Here is a 23,080-nt window from a genome sequence, read left to right as displayed (position 1 = left end):
CCAACCCCCCCTTACCCATCCCCAACCCCCCACACCCATCCCCACCCCCCTCACCCACCCCCAACCACCCCTCACCCACCCCCAACCCCCCCCCTCACCCACCCCCCCATCCCCTCCTCAACCCCCCCTCACCCACCCTCAACCCCCCAACTCCCCCCACCCACCCCCAACCCCCCCCTCACCAACCCCACCCTCACCCAACCCCTCCCCAATCAACCCCTCACCCCCCCCAATCCCCTCCTCACCCCCCCAATCCCCTCCTCACCCCCCCAATCCCCTCCTCACCCCCCAATCCCCTCCTCACCCCCCCAATCCCCTCCTCACCCCCCCCCCAATCCCCTCCTCACCCCCAATCCCCTCCTCAACCCCCCCTCACCCACCCCCAATCCCCTCCTCACCCCCAACCCCCTCCTCACCCCCAACCCCCTCCTCACCCCCAACCCCCTCCTCACCCCAACCCCCTCCTCACCCACCCCCAACCCCCCCCCTCACCCAACCCCATCCCCTCACCCAACCCCATCCCCCTCATCACCCACCCCATCCCTCAGAGCCACTGACTCCCCCCAGTGGCCATCACCTCTAGCTGCAGCCACAGCAAACCACGCGATGCAGCCTCTGCCCTGCTGGCCCAGACCCAATGGGCCAAATGGCCTCCTCCTGTGCTCCACGCTGAGCCAGTCCTGCCATTCCCAACGCAAAGCCCGTGCGAAAGAATGCAGGCCGAGCCGGTCCCTCCAGACTGTCCCCTCATACCCAGCTTGGCCCCCTATCCCTGAATATCCTCGGGTTTATTATTCCTTTATCAGAGTTACAGAGCCGGAGCTCAGAGTGTGGACAGGAGCAAACCCCTCATCCAGCTCCTTGCCTGCTCCAAACACCAATTCAAAATGGAGCTGGTTTAGCTCACTGGGCTAAATCGCTGGCTTTGAAGGCAGGCCAGCAGCACGGTTCAATTCCCGTAACAGCCTCCCCGAACAGGCGCTGGAATGTGGCGACTAGGGGCTTTTCACAGTAACTTCATTGAAGCCTACTCGTGACAATAAGCGATTTTCATTTCAACTGAATCCAAATCATGATCCCCCTAAGACAGGCAACAAATCCGGACATTACACCTGACATCACGCTTGATCTTGGCCAAAAGGCCGAGAATCAATTGAATACCCTTGGTTAATAAAACATCGATCATTAGTGCTTGAGTAGCTGATGCTCTGACCTTACTGCCTGAAGACTGGCTATTGGAACGAGCGAGCTGGGGTACGTGACCCAGAGCCCTTGGGAGAGAGGCATAAAAATGCACAAAGCTCTCAGATCTGCAGCTCCACTTACTTTCCAAATAGATGGAAGTCCAGAAAAAGCTTGCCTTCCTCAGTTCCTAACTGAAGTATTTTGTTTTCTGTCTTTTGAGGATGTCAACACTTTTTCCCTCACTCTTTCCCCGAGTGACGGAGTCATTGTGGTTTAATCTGGATCGACCGTGTGTGGATGAAAATGAACTTCAACAACAAGAAAACCAGCATCAGGCTTGGGTCAGTGTCAGTCTGTTCTTTCTATAAATCATTCCTGCGATGTTGGTGCTGGTCGGTTAGACCAGTATCTGTTGTCCATCCAAAATTGCTCAGAGCCGGTGATGGTGAGCTGCCGTCCATGTGTAGGTGCACCGACAGTGCTATTAGGGAGGGAGTTCCAGGCGTTTGACCTGTTGACAGTGAAGGAATGGTGATATACTTTCAAGTCAGGATGGTCAGGGCCTTGGAGGAGAACTTGCAGGTGGTGGTTCCCACATCTTTACTGTCCTTATCCTAGACGGTGGAGTTCATGGGTTTGGAAGGTGTGTCTAAGGAGCCTTGGTGGATTGCTATCGTGCATCTTGTAGCTGGTGTACACGGGCTGCAGCACCAGTGGTGAAGGTGGTGGATGGGGATGTTAATCAAACAGGCTGATTTGTCGAGCATTTTGAGCATTGTGGGAGCTGCACTCCTCCAGGCAAGTGGACAGTATTCTATCACACTTATTACTTTACAGAAGGAGGCCGTTTAACCCATTGAGTTAATCCAGTCAGTCCCATTCCCCACTGTAAGTCTGCAAGTTTTATTCCCCCTTAGCTGCCCATCCTATCGTCTTTGAAATCATGCATCATCTCTGATTCCAACCCTTCGTGATCCGTGTTAAAGTTTGGAAACATGGCTAGACACAAAGGAGGAGGAAATTTGGAAATCTGCAAATAGCAGTTGATGCTTTATTAGCTCTTAAATTTATATCTGAGATTGATGATTTGTTTTATCCAACAGGTATTAAGGGATAATGGGGGAAATGTGGGTCTATGGAGCTGTTTTACAAATCAGCCGTGATCTTCACTGAACAGTGGACCAGGCCCAAAGGCTCAGTGACCTCCTCCCTCTCCCACGTTCCTTTTGTCATGTGCTCCCCCATCGGAGGCTGTGACTTCAGTCCCCTGAGCCTCAAAGATCTGCCAGGCCCTCCCTAAAGCTCTCTGCTTCTCCATATCTCTCTCCTCCTCTCAGACAGTCCTCCTGACTTGTGCCTTGTAGATTGTGGACAGGTCTTGGGGAGTTACGAGGTGAGTTACTCGCGCAGGACTCCCTGCCTTTGACCTGCTCTTGTAGCCACAGTATATATATATATATATATATATATATATATATAAATATATATATGGCTGTTCCAGTTCCTTTACTGGTCAATGGTAATTCCCCAGAATGTTGATGGTGGAGGATTCAGCTTTGTATATCAAGAGAAGATGGTTCGAGTTTCTCTTGTTGGAGGTGGTCATTGCCTACCACTAATTGTTGTCCAGGTTGTGTACCTAGGTGTGGGGCGGAGGTGAGCAGAGCAGGAATGACCCCAAGTGTGAAGAGGCTGACTTCTAGTCCGAGGAATGAAAGTTTAGGAGAGAATTCCCCCAATTATATAATATTAAATGGCACAGATACAGTGAATTATTTTTTTTAAAAAATATATTTATTCAAATTTTTTCAACAGATTTTCAACAAACCCCCCCCCCCCCCAACAAAAAGAAAGAAACGAACACAACAATCAAAAATTATACATTGGATTTCCCCATATACAATAACCCCCCATATGACATTTAAAAGCACCAATAGGGAAGCCCCCCGCCCCACCAAACGCCCCCCCCAAAAGACCCCCCCCCCGCCTATGGGCTGCTGCTGCTGCTGACCTCCTCCTAACGCTCCGCGAGATAGTCTAGGAACGGTTGCCACCGCCTGAAGAGCCCCTGCACAGACCCTCGCAAGGCAAACTATCCTCTCCAGCTTGATGAACCCTGCCATGTCATTGATCCAAGCTTCCATACTAGGGGGCTTCTCATCTTTCCATAATAGCAAAATCCTCCGCCGGGCTACCAGGGACGCAAAGGCCAGAATCCCGGCCTCTTTCGCCTCCTGCACTCCCGGCTCGTCCGTTACCCCAAATAATGCCAACCCCCAGCTCGTCTTGACCCGGGCTTTCACCACCTTGGACATAGTCCTCGCAAAACTCCTCCAAAACCCATCCAGTGCCGGGCACGACCAGAACATATGGACGTGATTTGCCGGGCTTCCCGAGCACCTCCCACATCTGTCCTCCACCTCAACGAACCTACTCAACCTCGCCCCTGTCATATGCGCTCTGTGAGTAACTTTGAACTGTATTAGGCTGAGCCTGGCGCAAGAGGAGGAAGAATTAACCTTACTCAGGGCATCAGCCCACAGACCCTCATCTATCTCCTCCCTTTAACTCCTCCACGGAGGCCTCCTTCAGCTCCTGGTAAATCGCCAAAACTTTGCCTTCTCCAACCCATACACCCGAAATCACCCTGTCCTGAATCCCCTGTGCCGGGAGCAGCGGGAATTCCCTCACCTGCCGCCTCACAAACGCCCTCACTTGCATGTACCTGAAAGCGTTTCCCGGGGGTAACCCAAACTTCTCCTCCAGCGACTCTAGGCTCGCAAACGTCCCATCGATGAACAGGTCCCCCATTCTTCTAATCCCTGCCCGACGCCAGCTCCAAAACCCCCCATCCATCCTCCCCGGGACGAACCGATGATTCTCCCGAATCGGGGACCAAACCGAGGTTCCCACCTCGCCCCTGTGTCGCCTCCACTGCCCCCAGACCTTCAGCGTCGCCGCCACCACCGGCCTCGTGGTGTACCTTGTCGGCGAGAGCGGCAGCAGTGCCGTCGCCAGCGCCCTCAGGCTCGTGCCCACACTGGCCGCCATCTTAGCCTCTTCCACGCCGCCCCTCTCCCTCCATTACCAACTTACGGATCATCGCCACATTGGCTGCCCAATAATAGCCGCACAAATTCGGCAGCGCCAGCAGCCCCCCACCCCGCTACGCTCCAGAAACCATCTCTTCAACCTCGGGGTCTTATTCGTCCACACAAAACCCATGATGCTCCTACTTACCCATTTGAAAAAGGCCTTGGGATCATAATGGGAAGGCACTGGAACACAAAGCGAAACCTCGGGAGGACCGTCATTTTGACCGACTGCATCCTACCCGCTAGTGAGAGTGGTAGCATATCCCATCTTTTAAAATCCTCCGTCTGCTCCACCAACCGCGTCAAATTGAGCTTGTGCAGGGCCCCCCAACTCCTAGCTACTTGGATCCCTAGGTACCAACAGCTCCTTTCCGCCCTCTTCAGCGACAGCTCGTCTATCCCCCTTCCCTGGTCTCCTGAATGCACCACAAAGAGCTCACTCTTCCCTACGTTGAGTTTATACCCCGAAAAGTCCCCAAACTCCCTTAGGATCCGCATGACCTCCGCCATCCCCTCCACTGGATCTGCCACATACAGCAACAGGTCGTCAGCATACAACGACACCCGATGTTCCTCTCCCCCCTGGACCAGTGCCCCCCATTTCCTGGACTCCCTTAGTGCCATGGCCAGAGGCTCAATTGCCAGTGCAAACAACAAGGGGAACAGGGGGCACCCCTGCCTCGAACCCCGGTACAGCCAAAAGTACTCCGACCTCCGCCGATTCGTAGCCATACTCGCCACCGGGGCTCTATATAGCAACCTGACCCAGCCGCTGAACCCCTCCCTGAACCCAAACCTCCGCAACACTTCCCAAAGATACTCCCACTCCACCCGGTCGAAGGCCTTCTCCTCTTCCATAGCTGCCACTACCTCCGGTTCCCCCTCCACCGAGGGCATCATAATCACTTTGAGGAGCCTCCGCACATTTGTATTTAATTGCCTACCCTTCACAAATCCCGTCTGGTCCTCATGAATCGTAGCCCCGGGAAACAGTCCTCAATTCTCGTAGCCAGCACCTTTGCCAGCAACTTAGCATCAACATTGAGGAGCGAGATCGGTCTATACGACCCACATTGCAGTGGGTCCTTGTCCCGCTTCAGGATCAAATAAATCAGCACCCTGGACATTGTCGGGGGCAAGGTCCCCCCCCTCCCTCGCCTTATTGAAAGTCCTCACTAGCAACGAGCCCAGCAGGTCCACGTATTTCCTGTAGAATTCAACCGGGAACCCATCCGGCCCCGGGGCCTTCCCCGCCTGCATGCTCCCCAATCCTTTAACCAGCTCCTCCAGCCCAATCAGCGCCCCCAAACCAGCCACCTCCTCCTCCACCCTCGGGAACCTCAGCTGATCTAAGAATCGTCGCATCCCCTCCTCCCCCGCTGGGGGCTCAGACCTGTACAGATCCCCATAGAAGTCCCTAAATACCTTGTTTATTCTCACCGCACCCCGCACCGTATTCCCCCTCTATCCTTAACTCCACCAATCTCCCTCGCTGCCTCCCTCTTACGAAGCTTGTGTGCCAGCATCTGACTCGCCTTCTCCCCATGCTCGTACGTTGCCCCCTGCGCTTTCCTCCACTGTGCCTCTGCTTTCCCCATGGTCAACAGGTCGAATTCCGTCTGGAGGTTCCGTCGCTCCCTAAGTAGCCCCTCCTCGGGGGATCCTGCATAACTCATAGCCACCCTTAAAATCTCCCCCACCAACCTCTCCCTCTCCCTCCCCTCTCTCTTCTCCCTGTGGGCTCTAATGGAGATCAGCTCTCCCCTGACCACCGACTTTAGCGCCTCCCAGACTACCACCGCCTTCAGCGCCTCCCAGACTACCCCCACCTGCACCTCCCCGTTGTCGTTGGCCTCCAAATATTTTTCAATGCACCCCCGCACACCACCTCATCCGCCAATAGTCCCACATCGAGGGGCCACAGCGGTCGCTGGTCCCTCTCCTCCCCCAATTTCAGCTCCACCCAATGCGGGCATGGTCTGAGATATTCCGTTCCCTCCACTTTCGGGATTAGCGCCCTACTCAAAATGAAAAAATCTATCCGGGAGTAGGCTCTATGGACGTGGGAAAAGAAGGAAAATTCCCTGGCCAGTGGCCCTCCATGGATCCACTCCCTCCATCTGGTCCATAAACTCCCTGAGCACCTTAGCCGCAGCCGGCCTGTTACCCGTCCTGGACCTAGAGCGGTCCAGTGCTGGGTCCAGCACCGTGTTGAAGTCCCCCCCTATTATCAAGCTTCCTACCTCCAGATCCGGAATCCGACCCAACATGCGTTTCATAAATCCGGCATTGTCACAATTCGGGGCATATACGTTCACCAGTACCACCCGCACACCCTGCCCCCCCCCCCCCCCCCTGCTGACTAGCCATCTCCTTTTCCATGCCAGCCACGTGCCCGTGCCTCCCACGCCCTCCAGTCCCCCAGGCGGCAGACCCCCGCCCCGACTACCTCTCCCGCTTCCAGCTCCCTTTTGGCCAATGCAGCAGCAACCCTGTCCCGCCCCCCCCCCCCCAGATCCACATGTAGCCATTTTGCTCCCCCCATGACACTCCCGTAAGTCAGCTGACCCCGGCCTCTCCCGCCATTCCATCGACCCCCCAGTGAGAGAATCCCCCCATCCCTTGGCAGTCAGTGCGCGCTCCTCTCCAGCACCCCCCCCCCCCCCCCCCCCACCCTTCCCTACCGCGGGAAAAAGCCCGCGCATTCCTGAGCCGGCCCCACCCCCTCTGGCGCAGCTCCTTTTTGCGGCCTTACCCCAACTCCCCATCCCTGGGCCTCCACCCCCCCTCTTGCTCCGCGGGGCCCTGCCCCTCCAACACCGACACCCACACTCTCCCACAGCCCCCACATCAAATCCATTCACCCATCCCCACCCAGCACCAAAACAAAAAGAACATTCTCCAAACGCAGTAAACACAGTAAACATCCCCCCACGACAAACCCTCAGCTTGAGTCCAACTTTTCAGACTGGATAAAGTTCCATGCCTCATCGGGCTTTTCAAAATAGTGGTGCCGATCTTGGAACGTGACCCACAATCGCGCGGGCTGCAGCATCCCGAACTTCACCCCCTTCCGATGGAGCACAGCCTTAGCCCGGTTAAAACCAGCCCTCTTCTTAGCTACCTCCACACTCCAGTGCTGGTAAATTCGGATCTCCATGTTCTCCCACCTGCTGCTCCGCTCTTTTTTGGCCCATCTCAGGACACACTCTCTGTCCATAAAGCGGTGGAACCTCACCACTGCAGCCCTTGGCGGCTCGTTGGCTTTGGGTCTCCTTGCCAGGGCCCGATGAGCCCCATCTAGCTCCAGGGGCCTCGGGAAAGCTCCCGCGCCCATCAGCGAATTGAGCATCGTGCTCATATATGCCCTGGCATCGGGCCCCTCCACTCCTTCAGGGAGACCCAGAATCCGAAGATTCTTCCTCCTCGGCCTATTCTCCAGGTCCTCGAATTTTTCCTGCCACCTCTTGTGCAGCGCCTCGTGCGCCTCCACCTTCACCGCCAGGCCCAAGATCTCATCCTCATTCTCCGAGGCTTTTGCCGCACCTCCCGGATAGCCGCCCCTTGGGCCTTCTGGGTCTCCACAAGCTTCTCAATCGCCGCCTTCATTGGCGCCAGCATTTCTGTCTTCAGCTCCTCAAAGCAGCGTTTAAGAAACTCCTGCTGCTCCTGCGACCACTGCGCCCATGCTGCTTGGTCTCCACCCGCCGCCATCTTGCTTTTCCTCCCTCGGACTTTCCGCTGCCCCAAGATCACTTTTTTAACCGCTCACTCCTGGTCCAATCCATATAATGTCGGGGGGACCTTGCTGTCACCTTCCCACACTGGAAGCCGTCGAACAATTGACGTTGGGGCCCCTCTGGAGAGCCCAAAAGTCCGTTCCCGGCGGGAGCTGCCGGACGTGCGACCTACCTCAGCATAGTCACACCCGGAAGTCCAGATACAGTGAATTCAAACATCACTTCACACAAGTGAAGCTATTGGAGCAGAGAATGAAAATACACATTCGTGACAAGTAAATTTGAAGGTTTTGCAAGAAATTAAATTATTCGCATTATTAATACTAATGACCGAAACATTGGTGTACAGTGCGCAATATTTTTAAAAATAAATAAATTTAGAGTACCCAATTCTTTTTTTCCAATTAAGGGGCAATTTAACGTGGCCAATTAACCTACCCTGCACATCTTTGGGTTGTTGGGGTGAAACCCACGTAAATACGGTGAGAATGTGTAAACTCCACACGGACAGTGACCCAGAGCCGGGATCGAACCTGGGACCTCGGCGCCATGAGGCAGTAGGGCTAATCCACTGCACCACCCTGCTGCCCTGCAATGAACAGTATTAAAGTTAGGGAATGATACGTAACTTGAAAGTCAACTGTTAGGAGAATAGTGTAGAACTTCAAAAGAACATACAAGTTGGTGGAATTGGGCAGACATGTGGCCAATGAAGTTCAATGCAGAGATATGTGAAGTGCTTCATTTTGGTAGGAAGAACATTATAAGACAATATAAAATGGTGTCATTCTAAAAGCGGGTGCTGGAGCCGAGGGATCTGGCTGTATCAATGAAAGTGGCAGGGCAGGTTGAGAGAGCAGATACAATATCCAGGGCTTCATTAATTATTATTCATTAATAGAGCATAGTGTATCAGAGCAAGAACATTATGCTGAACTTGAGCCTCCGCTGGAGCATTCTGTCCATTTCTGGGCACCACGCTCTAGGAAAGATGTGAAGACATTGGAGAGGAAACAGAAAAGTTAATGAGATTAGTTGCAGGGATTAGGAACTTCAGTTCAGACAATAGATTGGAGAAGTTGGGATCGTTTTCCTTGGAGAAGAGACGGTTGAGAGGAGATTTGATGGAGGTATTTACAATCACAGGGGTAGGAACAGCGGTGAGGGTTGAAACTGTTCCCACTTGTGGAAGGACTGAGAATGAGAGAGCGCAGGTTTCAAGTAATTGGTAAAAGAAGCAAAATCGACATGAGAAAAAACTTCCTGACGCAGCAAGTGGCGAGAGTCTGGAATGCTCTGCCTGAGAGTGGTGGAAGGAGGTTCAATGGAAGCTTTCCAAAGGGAATTAGACTGTTATCTGCAGAGAAAGAATGTGCAGGGTTACGGGGAGAAGGTGGGAGAATGACACTAAGAGAGATGCTCTTTCTGAGAGCCTGTGCAGGCATGATGGGCTGAATGGTCTCTTGCGCTGTAATAATTCTTGGATTTTGTCATTCGTCGTGCAAAGTATTTCTAATGATATGTGAGACTAAGATCCCACCCCCCCGCCAACAATGGGATCTTCTTCTCTCCCACCCCCTCCCGACCCTGACAGATATTTGGGGAGCTCAGGATGTTGTTGTTAACGGGGCTGGTGGGTGAGCTATATTTCTGTAATGAATATCCTCTGGGCTGTAAGATTATAATTTTGTCAATTTTATTTCTCTCTATCTCTCTTGCCTTTCTGCACACAGCTGCAGAGTATCGCTGAGAAGAACAATTCTTTAGTCCCAATTGGAAAGCCTGCTTCGGAGGTGAGTGTCTGACTGGATCTCTGTAACAAGCACCGCTGTTTGATTTAAATTAATGCGGTCTTTTTGTGCAGTGAGGTTGGGGAAATTCTGGTAACAAAGGGAACAGCGACCCTAGGGAAAGGAATTGGTCCTTTTGGACTGATTTGTGGATTTCTTTCCTTCAAAGTGTTGTGAATCTTTGGAATTATTGAATATAATTCAACACCAGTTCATCGTGCGATTGGTAGATTTTTGGATTGAAGAGAATGAAGCAATACGGGGAGCAGGCAGGAGAGTGGAGTTAAGGTCCGGTTCAGCCGTATTCTTTGCTGATCTGAGGAGCTGAATTTGTTTTTAATTTAAAAAATAAAAATAAATTTAGAGTACCCAATTAATTTTTTTTCCCAATGAAGGGGCAATTTAGCGTGTTCCTTGCACATCTTTGGGTTGTGGAGGCGAAACCCACGCAAACACGGGGAGAATGTGCAAACTCCACACGGACAGTGACCCAGAGCCGGGATCGAACCTGGCACCTCGGCGCCGTGAGGCAGCAGGGCTAACCCACTGCGCCACCGTGCTGCCCGTGAGGAGCTGAATGACCAGCTCCCGCTGCGTACATTTTAAAATGGGCTGTGTTGCATGTGGGAGGGAATCTTTTTAAATACTTTCAATGATGTGGGCATCGCTGGGCTGGGCCGGCATTTGTTGCCCATCCCTAATTGCTGAGTCTCGCTCGGCCATTTCAGAGTCAACCACATAGCCGTGGGTCTGGAGTCACGTGTAGGCCAGACCGGGTAAGGACGGCAGATTTCCTTCCCTGAAGGACATTAGTGAACCAGATGGGTTTTTACAACAATCGATGATAGTTTCATCACTGAGAGATTTATGTTCCAGGTTTATTCATTGAATTTAAATTCCACCAGTTGCCGTGTTGGGATTTGAACCCATGTCCCCAGAGCATTGGCCTGGAGCTTCTGGTTTACTCGTCCAATGACATTACCACCACCATGTCTCCTAAAAAAGAATGTTATTGGGCACGTTCTCTTTTTGGCGGTGGTCTGTTACAGTTCAGACAGGGAATGCAAGTTGCTGTGAACATACACATTGTAGCCTGGAGTTGTGGATGGTGATGGTCGAGGCTCCAGCGTTCTTTCCTCCATGTGGCTGACCAGGAAGATCTCCCGCTCTTACCACCTGCCCTTGGCGTGTGTGGTTGGAGGGACTGACAGGTTGATTACCTGTTTGGTCTCATTATGAACACACCTTCCTCAGCCATCACGTCCTGGACTGGGACATGAACCTTTGCGACTGAGCTTTTGGCTCAGAGGCAGGCACAGAACCACAAGACGTGCCGGAGAGTTGCAGTGAGTTCCAGCAATGGCTTTAATGGGACGCAAAATGTTCCAACACACTTTGCTGTCTGTCTGTGGAGATTCAGTGGTAACTTAATCAAAATGATTAAAGGAATGTATTGACTTTCTTGGGACTTTGGTGTCTCTGGCTGGGCAGCATTTAATGCCCATCCCTAATGGCCCCTTGAGAAGGTGGTGGTGAGCTGCCTTCTTGAGCCGCTGCAATCCATGTGTAGGTACACCCACAGTGCTGTTAGGGAGAGGGTTCCTGAATTTTGACCCAGTGACAGTGAAGGAAAGGCCAATATATTTCCAAGTCAGGGTGGTGTGAGGCTTGGAAGGGTACTCGTAAGTGATGGTGTTCACATGTATCTGCTGCCCTTAATCTTCTGGGCGATAGAACTGAATACGTCAAGACTTGAAATTGCTAGATTTTTGTTGGAGAAGGTCGTTAAGGGTTACAGAACCAAGATGGATAAATAGAGTTAAAATGCAGATCAGCTATTGAATGTTGGAACAGGCTCGAGGGGATAAATAGCCTTTTCCTGTTCCTACATGAAACGTTTTCGGGTATTTCGGAGAGTTGAGTCATGAGTCTAAATCTTTACTATGTCGAGTGTAATTATGTGATATAATCAACTCTCTTTTGATTAATGGTCTGTTGGGGTTGCTCACAGCAGAACTATGATGATGAGGAAGAGGAGGATGATGAAGATGACGAGGACAGCGAAGAGGACTCTGAGGAAGATGAGGACATGCAGGACATGGACGAGATGAATGATTACAATGAGTCACCCGATGACGGAGAGATAAATGAGGTGAGTGTTATGACGGGTGGGGATAACCGCAGCACAGTGGGGTGGGGCTGCCATCTTTTCCGTGACAGAATCACTCGTACCCTGCTGGCAGCTGCCCTTTGTCCCAAGTGAGTCAACTGATGAAATTGGGGAGGCAATGAGGGTGGCACAAACGTAAAAACAACCTAGCATTTTGGCGGCCGTTGCTTGTTAGGCCTGGATAACCTCAACCGTAAAACTCAGCCCAGGCTCCAGTTTTCCCAGTGGGACCTAAACGTGGTGCTCCCTGCGTATAACAATAAGGCACCAAGAGACCTCGTGCTTGATTTAGATGGTGGCTACTGCTGCTGCTCGTAGCTACTCCTACCAGGAGAGGGGGCGGCACGGTGGCACAGTGGTTAGCATTGCTGCCACACAGAGCCAGGGACCCGGGATCAATTCCAACCTTGGGTCACTGTGTGGAGTTTACACTTTCTCCCCGTGTCTGCCTGGGCTTCCTCTTCTCCCCGTGTCTGCATGGGTTTCCTCTTCTCCCCGTGTCTGCCTGGGTTTCCTCCTCTCCCCGTGTCTGCCTGGGTTTCCTCCTCTCCCCGTGTCTGCCTGGGTTTCCTCCTCTCCCCGTGTCTGCCTGGGTTTCCTCCTCTCCCCGTGTCTGCCTGGGTTTCCTCTTCTCCCCGTGTCTGCCTGGGTTTCCTCTTCTCCCCGTGTCTGCCTGGGTTTCCTCCTCTCCCCGTGTCTGCCTGGGTTTCCTCTTCTCCCCGTGTCTGCCTGGGCTTCCTCTTCTCCCCGTGTCTGCCTGGGTTTCCTCTTCTCCCCGTGTCTGCATGGGTTTCCTCCTCTCCCCGTGTCTGCCTGGGTTTCCTCTTCTCCCCGTGTCTGCCTGGGTTTCCTCCTCTCCCCGTGTCTGCCTGGGTTTCCTCCTCTCCCCGTGTCTGCCTGGGTTTCCTCTTCTCCCCGTGTCTGCCTGGGTTTCCTCCTCTCCCCATGTCTGCCTGGGTTTCCTCCTCTCCCCGTGTCTGCCTGGGTTTCCTCTTCTCCCCGTGTCTGCCTGGGTTTCCTCTTCTCCCCGTGTCTGCCTGGGTTTCCTCTTCTCCCCGTGTCTGCCTGGGTTTCCTCCTCTCCCCGTGTCTGCCTGGGTTTCCTCCTCTCCCCGTGTCTGCCTGGGTTTCCTCCTCTCCCCGTGTCTGCCTGGGTTTCCTCTTCTCCCCGTGTCTGCCTGGGTTTCCTCTTCTCCCCGTGTCTGCCTGGGTTTCCTCTTCTCCCCGTGTCTGCCTGGGTTTCCTCTTCTCCCCGTGTCTGCCTGGGTTTCCTCCTCTCCCCGTGTCTGCCTGGGTTTCCTCCTCTCCCCGTGTCTGCCTGGGTTTCCTCCTCTCCCCGTGTCTGCCTGGGTTTCCTCTTCTCCCCGTGTCTGCCTGGGTTTCCTCTTCTCCCCGTGTCTGCCTGGGTTTCCTCTTCTCCCCGTGTCTGCCTGGGTTTCCTCCTCTCCCCGTGTCTGCCTGGGTTTCCTCTTCTCCCCGTGTCTGCCTGGGTTTCCTCTTCTCCCCGTGTCTGCCTGGGTTTCCTCTTCTCCCCGTGTCTGCCTGGGCTTCCTCCTCTCCCCGTGTCTGCCTGGGTTTCCTCTTCTCCCCGTGTCTGCCTGGGTTTCCTCTTCTCCCCGTGTCTGCCTGGGTTTCCTCTTCTCCCCGTGTCTGCCTGGGTTTCCTCTTCTCCCCGTGTCTGCCTGGGTTTCCTCCTCTCCCCGTGTCTGCCTGGGTTTCCTCCTCTCCCCGTGTCTGCCTGGGTTTCCTCTTCTCCCCGTGTCTACCTGGGTTTCCTCTTCTCCCCGTGTCTGCCTGGGTTTCCTCTTCTCCCCGTGTCTGCCTGGGCTTCCTCCTCTCCCCGTGTCTGCCTGGGCTTCCTCCTCTCCCCGTGTCTGCCTGGGTTTCCTCTTCTCCCCGTGTCTGCCTGGGCTTCCTCCTCTCCCCGTGTCTGCCTGGGCTTCCTCCTCTCCCCGTGTCTGCCTGGGTTTCCTCCTCTCCCCGTGTCTGCCTGGGCTTCCTCTTCTCCCCGTGTCTGCCTGGGTTTCCTCTTCTCCCCGTGTCTGCCTGGGTTTCCTCTTCTCCCCGTGTCTGCCTGGGTTTCCTCTTCTCCCCGTGTCTGCCTGGGTTTCCTCCTCTCCCCGTGTCTGCCTGGGTTTCCTCTTCTCCCCGTGTCTGCCTGGGTTTCCTCTTCTCCCCGTGTCTGCCTGGGTTTCCTCTTCTCCCCGTGTCTGCCTGGGTTTCCTCCTCTCCCCGTGTCTGCCTGGGTTTCCTCTTCTCCCCGTGTCTGCCTGGGTTTCCTCTTCTCCCCGTGTCTGCCTGGGTTTCCTCCTCTCCCCGTGTCTGCCTGGGTTTCCTCTTCTCCCCGTGTCTGCCTGGGTTTCCTCTTCTCCCCGTGTCTGCCTGGGTTTCCTCCTCTCCCCGTGTCTGCCTGGGTTTCCTCTTCTCCCCGTGTCTGCCTGGGCTTCCTCTTCTCCCCGTGTCTGCCTGGGTTTCCTCCTCTCCCCGTGTCTGCCTGGGTTTCCTCTTCTCCCCGTGTCTGCCTGGGTTTCCTCTTCTCCCCGTGTCTGCCTGGGTTTCCTCTTCTCCCCGTGTCTGCCTGGGTTTCCTCCTCTCCCCGTGTCTGCCTGGGTTTCCTCCTCTCCCCGTGTCTGCCTGGGTTTCCTCCTCTCCCCGTGTCTGCCTGGGTTTCCTCTTCTCCCCGTGTCTGCCTGGGTTTCCTCTTCTCCCCGTGTCTGCCTGGGTTTCCTCTTCTCCCCGTGTCTGCCTGGGTTTCCTCCTCTCCCCGTGTCTGCCTGGGTTTCCTCTTCTCCCCGTGTCTGCCTGGGTTTCCTCTTCTCCCCGTGTCTGCCTGGGTTTCCTCTTCTCCCCGTGTCTGCCTGGGCTTCCTCCTCTCCCCGTGTCTGCCTGGGCTTCCTCCTCTCCCCGTGTCTGCCTGGGTTTCCTCTTCTCCCCGTGTCTGCCTGGGCTTCCTCCTCTCCCCGTGTCTGCCTGGGCTTCCTCCTCTCCCCGTGTCTGCCTGGGCTTCCTCCTCTCCCCGTGTCTGCCTGGGTTTCCTCCTCTCCCCGTGTCTGCCTGGGCTTCCTCTTCTCCCCGTGTCTGCCTGGGTTTCCTCTTCTCCCCGTGTCTGCCTGGGTTTCCTCCTCTCCCCGTGTCTGCCTGGGTTTCCTCTTCTCCCCGTGTCTGCCTGGGTTTCCTCCTCTCCCCGTGTCTGCCTGGGTTTCCTCTTCTCCCCGTGTCTGCCTGGGTTTCCTCCTCTCTCCGTGTCTGCCTGGGTTTCCTCCTCTCCCCGTGTCTGCCTGGGTTTCCTCCTCTCTCCGTGTCTGCCTGGGTTTCCTCCTCTCCCCGTGTCTGCCTGGGTTTCTTCCTCTCCCCGTGTCTGCCTGGGTTTCCTCTTCTCCCCGTGTCTGCCTGGGTTTCCTCTTCTCCCCGTGTCTGCATGGGTTTCCTCTTCTCCCCGTGTCTGCCTGGGCTTCCTCCACGTGCTCCGGTTTCCTCCCACTTGTCCAAAGATGGTGGATTGGCCTCGCTAAATTGCCCCTTAATGTCCAACGGTTAGGTGGAGTTACTGTGCTACGGGGATAGGGCGGGGGGTTGGACCTAGTTAGGTTGCTCTTCCCTCGGGTGAGTGCAGACTCGATGGGCTGATTGGCCTCCTTCTGCACTATTGGAATTCTATCTGCTGTGGTGTTCTGTCACTCTCGCCTGTCTTTGGCCATCCTTACACGTCCACTGTAGCCCGTCTGAAACCGCTCTGTCTCATCCAACTATACACCTGGGTCGACCCCTCACTCTGCCGCCCTCCCCATTGCCTCCATATCTCTGCAGCTCCAGCTCCGAATCGCCAAAATCTGACGACATCTTTTCTGGAGCTCACTTTGTTCTTGCAATTTCAAACACCTCTTCATCGGTCTGGTGGCCCATACATGGAATTTTTAGCATGTGTCTTAACTTCCACATTTTCAAAGGCCTCTATTTCCTTCCACTGATCTTCAAGGACTGTCCGGGTTTCGGAGACAGACAGGGGAGACTAGAGCATCTTTATGAGGATTTTTCCCCCTTGTTACAAGCTTCAGTTTTCTTGGTGCTAACATGTCTTTCAGCTTCACACAATTCCTCCAGGTCAACTTTTCATCCTTCTAACTTTGGCGTTGCACCTACCATTTACTGTCACCATTTGTCCATAATAAACAAACTTGAATCAGTCACTCACAGTTGGGTTTGGACGTCTGTCGAGCTGTCTGAAGGTGCAACATGACGGATCCTCGATATAAGACCCTCTCTCTGTCCACTCACAAGATATAGTTGCCGTTGGTGATGCTGTCTTTTTGTACCATCTATAGCTGCCCTGAGAAGGACCTCGGCCCCTTCTAACGCTGTGGGTAGTGATTCTGATCCACGGAACCATCACCCTCTGAGGGCACTTAGGAATCAGCTGTATTGGTGTGGGGCTGGCGAATGGGTAAGGTGCCAGCTATCCTTCCCGAAAGGACATCAATGAACCAGATTGCATTCTATCAGCTTCATCGTCACTTTCACTGCCTTTTATTTCCAGATCGCTTTCATCGAAGTTTCAATTATCCAACCGTCATTTGAACTTGCGCTCTCTGGATTATTAGTTCAGTAACAGAATTGCTATTTTACAGTATTGTTAACGGCAGAATCAAGTCCAATTTCTACCTCTCCTATTCAGCATGGTCCCCAAGTGGTCAGATAAATGTTAACTCTGATCAGTTGGTCCTGTTCTCAAAGGGGATAGCATCACTGCGGCAGTATTTGGAGGTGTGAGGCAGTGAGTGAGCAATCCATTGGGCTCAGTACAACAATATATATATATATATATATATATATATAATATGTATCCAGAATCTTTAGTGTAATGAAATGTTCCAAAGAGCTTCACAGGGAATTATAAAACAACGTGCGACGCCGAACCACATAAAGATATTCAGTCAGTTGACCAAAACCTTAGTCAAAGAGATTGGTTTTAGGAAGCGTCTTAAAGGAGCAAGGAGAGATTGAGGGGTTTGGGGGGAGAGGGAGGGAGAGATGGAGGGGTTTGGGGGGAGAGGGAGGGAGAGATGGGAGGGGTTTGGGGAGAGGGAGGGAGAGATGGGAGGGGGAGGCAGGAGGGGTTTGGGGAGAGAGGCAGAGGGGTTTGGGGAGAGGCAGGAGGAGTTTGGAGAGAGCTGGAGGGGTTTGGGGAGAGAAGCTGCAGGGGTTTGGAGAGAGAGGCGGGAGGGGTTTGGGGAGAGAGGCAGGAGGGGTTTGGGGAGAGAGGCAGGAGGGGTTTGGGGAGAGAGGCAGGAGGGGTTTGGGCAGAGGCAGGAGGGGTTTGGGGAGAGAGGCAGGAGGGGTTTGGGTAGGTGGAGACAAGGGGTTTGGGGAGAGAGGCGGAGGGGTTTGGGGAGAGGCAGGAGGAGTTTGGGGAGAGCTGGAGGGGTTTGGGGAGAGAGGCAAAAGGTATTTGGGGAGAGGCAGGAGGTGTTTGGGGGGAGGCAGGAGGATTTTGGGGAGAGCGACAGGAGGGGTTTGGGGAGAGGCGGGAGGGGTTTGGGGAGAGAGGTGGGGGTGGTTTGGGGGAGAGAGGCAGGAGGGGTTTGGGTAGGGGGAGAGCTGGAGGGGTTTGAGGAGAGCTGGAGGGGTTTGGGGAGAGAGGCGGAGGGGTTTGGGGAGAGCTGGAGGAGTTTGGGGAGGGGAAGGCAGGAGGGGTTTGGGGAGAGCTGGAGGGGTTTGGGGAAGGGGAGGCAGGAGGGGTTTGGGGAGAGCTGGAGGGGTTTGGGGAGAGAGGCAGGAGGGGTTTGGGGAGAGGTGGGAGGGGTTTGGGGAGAGAGGCGGGAGGGGTTTGGGGAAAGAGGCGGGAGGGGTTTGGGGAGAGCTGGAGGGGTTTGGGGAGAGAGGCTGGAGGGGTTTGGGGAGAGAGGTGAGAGGGGTTTGGGAAGAGAAGTGGGAGGGGCTTGGGGAGAGCTGGAGGGGTTTGGGGAGAGAGGTGGGAGGGGTTTGGGGAGAGAGGCAGGAGGGTTTGGGGAGAGGCGGGAGGGGTTTGGGGAAAGAGGCGGGAGGGGTTTGGGGAGAGAGCTGGAGGGGTTTGGGGAGAGAGGCTGGAGGGGTTTGGGGAGAGAGGTGAGAGGGGTTTGGGAAGAGAGGTGGGAGGGGTTTGGGGAGAGCTGGTGGGGTTTGGGGAGAGAGGTGCGAGGGGTTTGGGGAGAGTGGTGGGAGGGGTTTGGGGAGAGAGATGGGAGGGGTTTGGGGAGAGAGCAGGAGGGGTTTGGGGAGAGAGGCAGGAGGGGTTTGGGGAGGGGGAGGCAGGAGAGGTTTGGGGAGAGCTGGATGGGTTTGAGGAGAGAGGCGGGAGGTGTTTGGGGAGTGGCAGGAGGGGTTTGGGGTGAGTGGCAGGAGGGGTTTGGGGAGAGGCGGGGAGGGGTTTGGGGAGAGGTGGGAGGGAGGGGTTTGGGGAGATAGGCGGGAGGGAGGGGTTTGGGGAGAGGCAGGAGGGAGGGGTTTGGGGAGAGGCAGGAGGGAGGGGTTTGGGGGAGAGGTGTAGAGGGTTCGCGGGAGAGGTGGGAGGAGTTTGGGAAGGGAGGCTGGAGGGGCTTGGGGATGGGTTTAGGGAGGCGGGAGGGGTTTTGGGAAGAGGTTTTGGGAGGGATTTCCAGAACTTGAGGTTCAGGCAGCTGAAGGCACGGCCACTAATGGTGGCTCGATTAAAATTGGCCATGCACAGGGCCGCACGGTGGCGCAGTGGGTGAGCCCTGTTGCATCAAGGCGCTGAGGTCCCAGGTTCGATCCCGGCTCTGGGTCACTGTCCGTGTGGAGTTTGCAAATTCTCCCCGTGTCTGCGTGGGTTTCGCCCCCACAGCCCAAAGATGTGCTGGGCAGGTGGGTTGGCCAAGCTAAATTGCCCCTAAATTGGAAAAAAATTGATTGGGTACTCTAAATTTATTTATTTTTTTAAAGAAAAAATTGACCTCGCACAATAGGCCAGAATTGGAGGAGTGCAGAGATGACGGGAGAGGGGGGAAGGTTGGTGTGTGGTTGGAGGGATTTGAAAACAAGGATGAGAATTTTAAATTCATGATGTGGCTGGACTGGGAGCCAGTGTAGGTCAGTGAGCAGACGGGTGGGAGCAGAGTGGGACTCCGTGTGAGCTAAAACATGGACATGGGCTATTAACCTCCTGAACATCTTGTTCTCTGGAAAACAATGTGCAACAGGATGGATGGATGATCAAGGCCATCGTTTGGACGGTTTTGGCACCGATGCAGGTGGATAGCGTTAAGATCCAGATCAACTGTGATCCGACTGAATAACTGAAGAAAAATTCTCCAGAGGATGAATGGTCCTCTGTTCCCATGTAGACATGTTTTGAGAGTCAATGTTAATGTGAGAGTTTCTCTGTTGAACGTTTAATTGTGATGTGGAGATGCCGGCGTTGGACTGGGGTGAGCACAGTAAGAAGTCTTACAACACCAGGTTAAAGTCCAACAGGTTTGTTTCGAATCACTAGCTTTCGGAGCACTGCTCCTTCCAGTGAATGAAGAGGTAGGTTCCAGAAACATATAGACAAAGTTAAAGATGCAAGACGATACTTTGAATGCAGTTCTTTGCAGGTAATTAAGTCTTTACAGGTCCAGACAGAGCAACTGGAGAGAGGGATAATCCTACTAACTGTTCTGGCTTTGAGACAATTCACACCTCTTTAACCTGGGATTATCCCTCTCTCCAGTTGCTCTGTCTGGACCTGTAAAGACTTAATTACCTGCAAGACTCGTATTCAAAGTATGGTCTTGCATCTTTGAATTTGTCTATATATATGTTTCTGGAACTCACCTCTCCATTTACCTGAGGAAGGAGCAGTGCTCCGAAAGCTAGTGATTCGAAACAAACCTGTTGGGCTTTAACCTGGTGTTGTAAGACTTCTTACTGAACCTTTAATTGACTGAGTGGAATTGAAATTACCATTTCAAAATTGGGATTTGCAGTGCAGTCAAACTGCTCATTATTTGTTCATGGATGTGGGGGTCGCTGGTTAGACCAACATTGATTGACCATCCCTAATTGCCCTTCAGAAGGTGAGTGAGCTGCCTTCTTGAACCGCTGCAATCCCTGTGGTGTAGGTACACCCACCGTGCTGTTAGGGAGTGAGTTCCAGGATTTTGTCCCAGCGTCAGTGAAGGAACGGTGATATATTTCCAAGTCAGGGTGGTGAGTGACTTGGAGGGGAACCTCCAGCTGTTGGGGATCCCAGGTATCTGCTGCTCTTGTCCTTCTAGATGATAGTGGCCATGGGGTTTGGATGGTGCTGTTGGAGTGACGCTTGGAGAGTTGCTGAAGTGCAGAGTGTTATATTTTTATTTTTGGGTATGACAATAATTCCCTAAATCTCTTGTTCCCTGTAGATCGACATGGAGGGTGCAGAGCAGGATCAAGACCAGTGGATGATCTAACGGGCTGAGGACTCTTTGTACTCTTCAGATCCAGGGATGGTGTTGAATTTTACCCTCTCCCATTGAACTTGGGGTGAAGAAACACTTGTAGCAAACAATGTGCCTGACTCTGAAGCCCCCGCCCTGCCCCAACACCACACACCAGCTTCCTCTGTGCGCACAATGATTGAAATATGAACTCCTAATGGGCGACAAGCTCTCTTTTACACTGGAACAGGAGGAAGCCGTGTAAGACTGTTACACTATTCAATGAGATCATGGTGGATCTGCATCTCCAGGCATTGGTTCCATAATCCTCAAAATCCTGACCCGGTGTTTTGAGATTTCCAATTGAGCCACAAATCCTGCTCTACGCCAGTGTTGGCAAAGCAGCATTGACTTTGTTTAGTCTGTGCAGTGGGGTGTCCTGTCTTAATGTTTGTAGATTTGAGGGGAAGTTTGAGTCAGTGCCTATTGAGTTCGGTGGTGAGTTTCCCATCTTGACTTTGAGGACAGGGGAGGGGCCAAGCATGCACTGTGCAGGTTGTAGAACTTATGGGCCAATCGGCCCAACTGGACCATGCTGCTCCACAAGAGCCTCTTCCCATCCCCTCTTCATCCTACCCTTTCAGCATGGCCTTCTATTCCTTTCTCTCCACTGAGCTTCTCGAGCTTCCCTTAAATGCATCTCTGACCTTCCCCTCAACCACACCCTGTCTTAGCAAGTTTCACATTCTCAACTGGGGAAAATGTTCTCCTTCGAGTCAAATGTGAGCCCTGAACCGAGCCCCTCTCACCAGCTTACAGTATTGTATTGTCTACCTCGCCTGTGCTATTCGCTGGGAAGATTTCTGACAAACTGTATAATAAAATGTTTTCTTTAAAGTTCCAGTCCAGTTTATTTGATATTTATTTATATAACTTGTTGGTATCAATCACTCCCAGGGCACATATGGCATGGGTTAGATACAGAGTGGGCAGCACGGTAGCACAGTGGTTAGCACTGTTGCTTCACAGCGCCAGGGTCCCAGATTCGATTCCCGGCTTGGGTCACTGTCTGTGCGGAGTCTGCACGTTCTCCCTGTGTCTGTGTGGGTTTCCTCCGGTTGCTCTGGTTTCCTCCCACAAGCCCCGAAAGACGTGCTTGTTAGGTGAATTGGACATTCGGAATTCTCTGTGTACCCGAACAGGCGCCGGAATGTGGCGACAATGGGTTTTCACAGTAACTTCATTGCAGTGTTAATGTAAGCCTACTTGTGACAATAAAGATTATTAAAAAGCAAAATATTTTTCAAAGTGTGTGAAACTTGTTTGTGTTAATGTGCAAAGAGAACCTGAGTGTGCTTGTACAAGGAAGGCAGAAGGTTTGTATGCAGGAACAGTAAGCAATTAAGAAAACAAAAGGGCATGTTGGTCTTTATCGAAACACAGGAATAAATAGATTTTGCTGCGATTATACAGGCTTTTGGTGAGACCACAACTGGAATACCGTGTGCAGTTTTGGAGCAGGATTCTCTGTTCTCCGATCGGCAATCCTGATTGGGTGGAGAATCCCACATTGAACCACTCCCACGAGATTGGCGCTGTGCGGCAGCTGTGTTCCCAGTGTCCGCTCGCTCCCCATTGGCTATAGCGGGCAAAATGCACTGATCCAAATGCAATTGGTGTGCTGCAACCCCAAACTCCACCTCCTCCCCCAGTTATGTTCCAACCCCCACAGCGGGAACTCCACTGGGTATGCTTTGATGTAAGTATTGCCAAGCGCAGTCCTGGCTCGATGGACCCAGAGGGGTGATCAAGGGGGTCAGCCCATTACTCACATTCCCCTCTGCCACTGGCAGGTTGCAGAGGAAGGGTCCTGTGGGTTGGATGGGCTCGGGCTGTGGGTAAGGGGTTGACCCTGGGACTCTCCGCCTGGACGGGTGTCCTGTGGCTGGACTTCCCCTTCCATCCCTGGGCAACCTAAAGTTCACTCTTGGCATGTTGATCTCAGGCAGCCCTCTGTTCAACATCAATATCTTGGCCTGACCTGTTTAAACATTGAGGTGGCCATTTCACTCTGAAATGCTCTGCCTGACAACTTGAGTAGACCAGGCAGTTCAGTGAAGAATCAAGTTAGGAACACTCCCTTTCCTCACATCTATCTTCAGCCCTTTGCTTTTGAAACTGCTACTTTTTGAACTGTCAAGAGCTTTCCTAGAAAACCCACAACACTTTAAAAGGCTTGAAATCTGAGATCCCTTGCAATGCTAAGCACTCATTCAATTTCACAGTGAAATATCATTAACTTGCCTTTGAATGACAGCTTAATGGTTTAAACAACACTGCCAGGAGGTTTGTTTATTTATCTTTCCCTTCACACTTGACTGCATCTGAAGTATCCTCCATTGATCCTAACTGCAATGTTTATAAACATTCTTGTTATGATTGACAGCTGCTGACCACTTCAACAATGCTAAGTGGTTTGGCAGAAAACATTTAGCATTGTTGCGAAGTGGCTGAAGAGGGTGAGGTGGCTGAAGGGTGTGGGAGGGGTTTGAGGGGGATCGGTGGTGAGGAGGAGGAAGATGCCCCTCCTTGATGAAGGGTCGGTAGTACTCCCCTTGTCAGCAGGGAGGTTGACATTTCCATATTGGGAGGGAGGGGGCCTGTCCCTGGATGCAGGGATAGGGTCACCCATTCAAAAGGCGGCCCGA

The 23,080-nt window shown here is 53.2% G+C and overlaps 1 protein-coding gene across 3 annotated transcripts; it reads left to right on the top strand.

Annotated features, from left to right (window-relative positions):
• Positions 1–549: 549 nt before the first annotated feature.
• anapc15 (anaphase promoting complex subunit 15) lies at positions 550–21,680 on the top strand. Of its 3 annotated transcripts, XM_072477482.1 has the most exons (5): positions 569–1,254; positions 1,406–1,526; positions 9,754–9,813; positions 11,822–11,962; positions 20,358–21,680. In XM_072477482.1, the coding sequence occupies exons 2-5, from the start codon at positions 1,407–1,409 to the stop codon at positions 20,403–20,405; spliced, it is 369 nt and encodes a 122-aa protein (XP_072333583.1). In that variant the 5' UTR covers positions 569–1,254; position 1,406; the 3' UTR covers positions 20,406–21,680. The 3 variants fall into 3 exon arrangements, with proteins under 3 accessions (XP_072333584.1, XP_072333583.1, XP_072333582.1); XM_072477483.1 differs by having other exon boundaries at positions 550–1,526; positions 11,825–11,962; XM_072477481.1 differs by having other exon boundaries at positions 571–1,526.
• Positions 21,681–23,080: the final 1,400 nt, after the last annotated feature.

This window comes from Scyliorhinus torazame, chromosome 15 (assembly GCF_047496885.1).
Source record: "Scyliorhinus torazame isolate Kashiwa2021f chromosome 15, sScyTor2.1, whole genome shotgun sequence".
NCBI lineage: Eukaryota > Metazoa > Chordata > Chondrichthyes > Carcharhiniformes > Scyliorhinidae > Scyliorhinus > Scyliorhinus torazame.
The sequence above is the reverse complement of the archived record's forward strand: the minus strand, read 5'-3'. Positions and strand labels throughout refer to the sequence as shown.

What these genes read in the sequence shown, in the direction of transcription:
- anapc15 (XM_072477482.1), top strand. Translation starts at nt 1,407, where the DNA reads ATGTCAACACTTTTTCCCTCACTCTTTCCCCGAGTGACGGAGTCATTG. An exon ending in AAAACCAGCATCAGGCTTGG is followed by an intron (nt 1,527 to 9,753) that starts GTCAGTGTCAGT and finishes TTCTGCACACAG; the next exon opens with CTGCAGAGTATCGCTGAGAA. An exon ending in ATGACGGAGAGATAAATGAG is followed by an intron (nt 11,963 to 20,357) that starts GTGAGTGTTATG and finishes TGTTCCCTGTAG; the next exon opens with ATCGACATGGAGGGTGCAGA.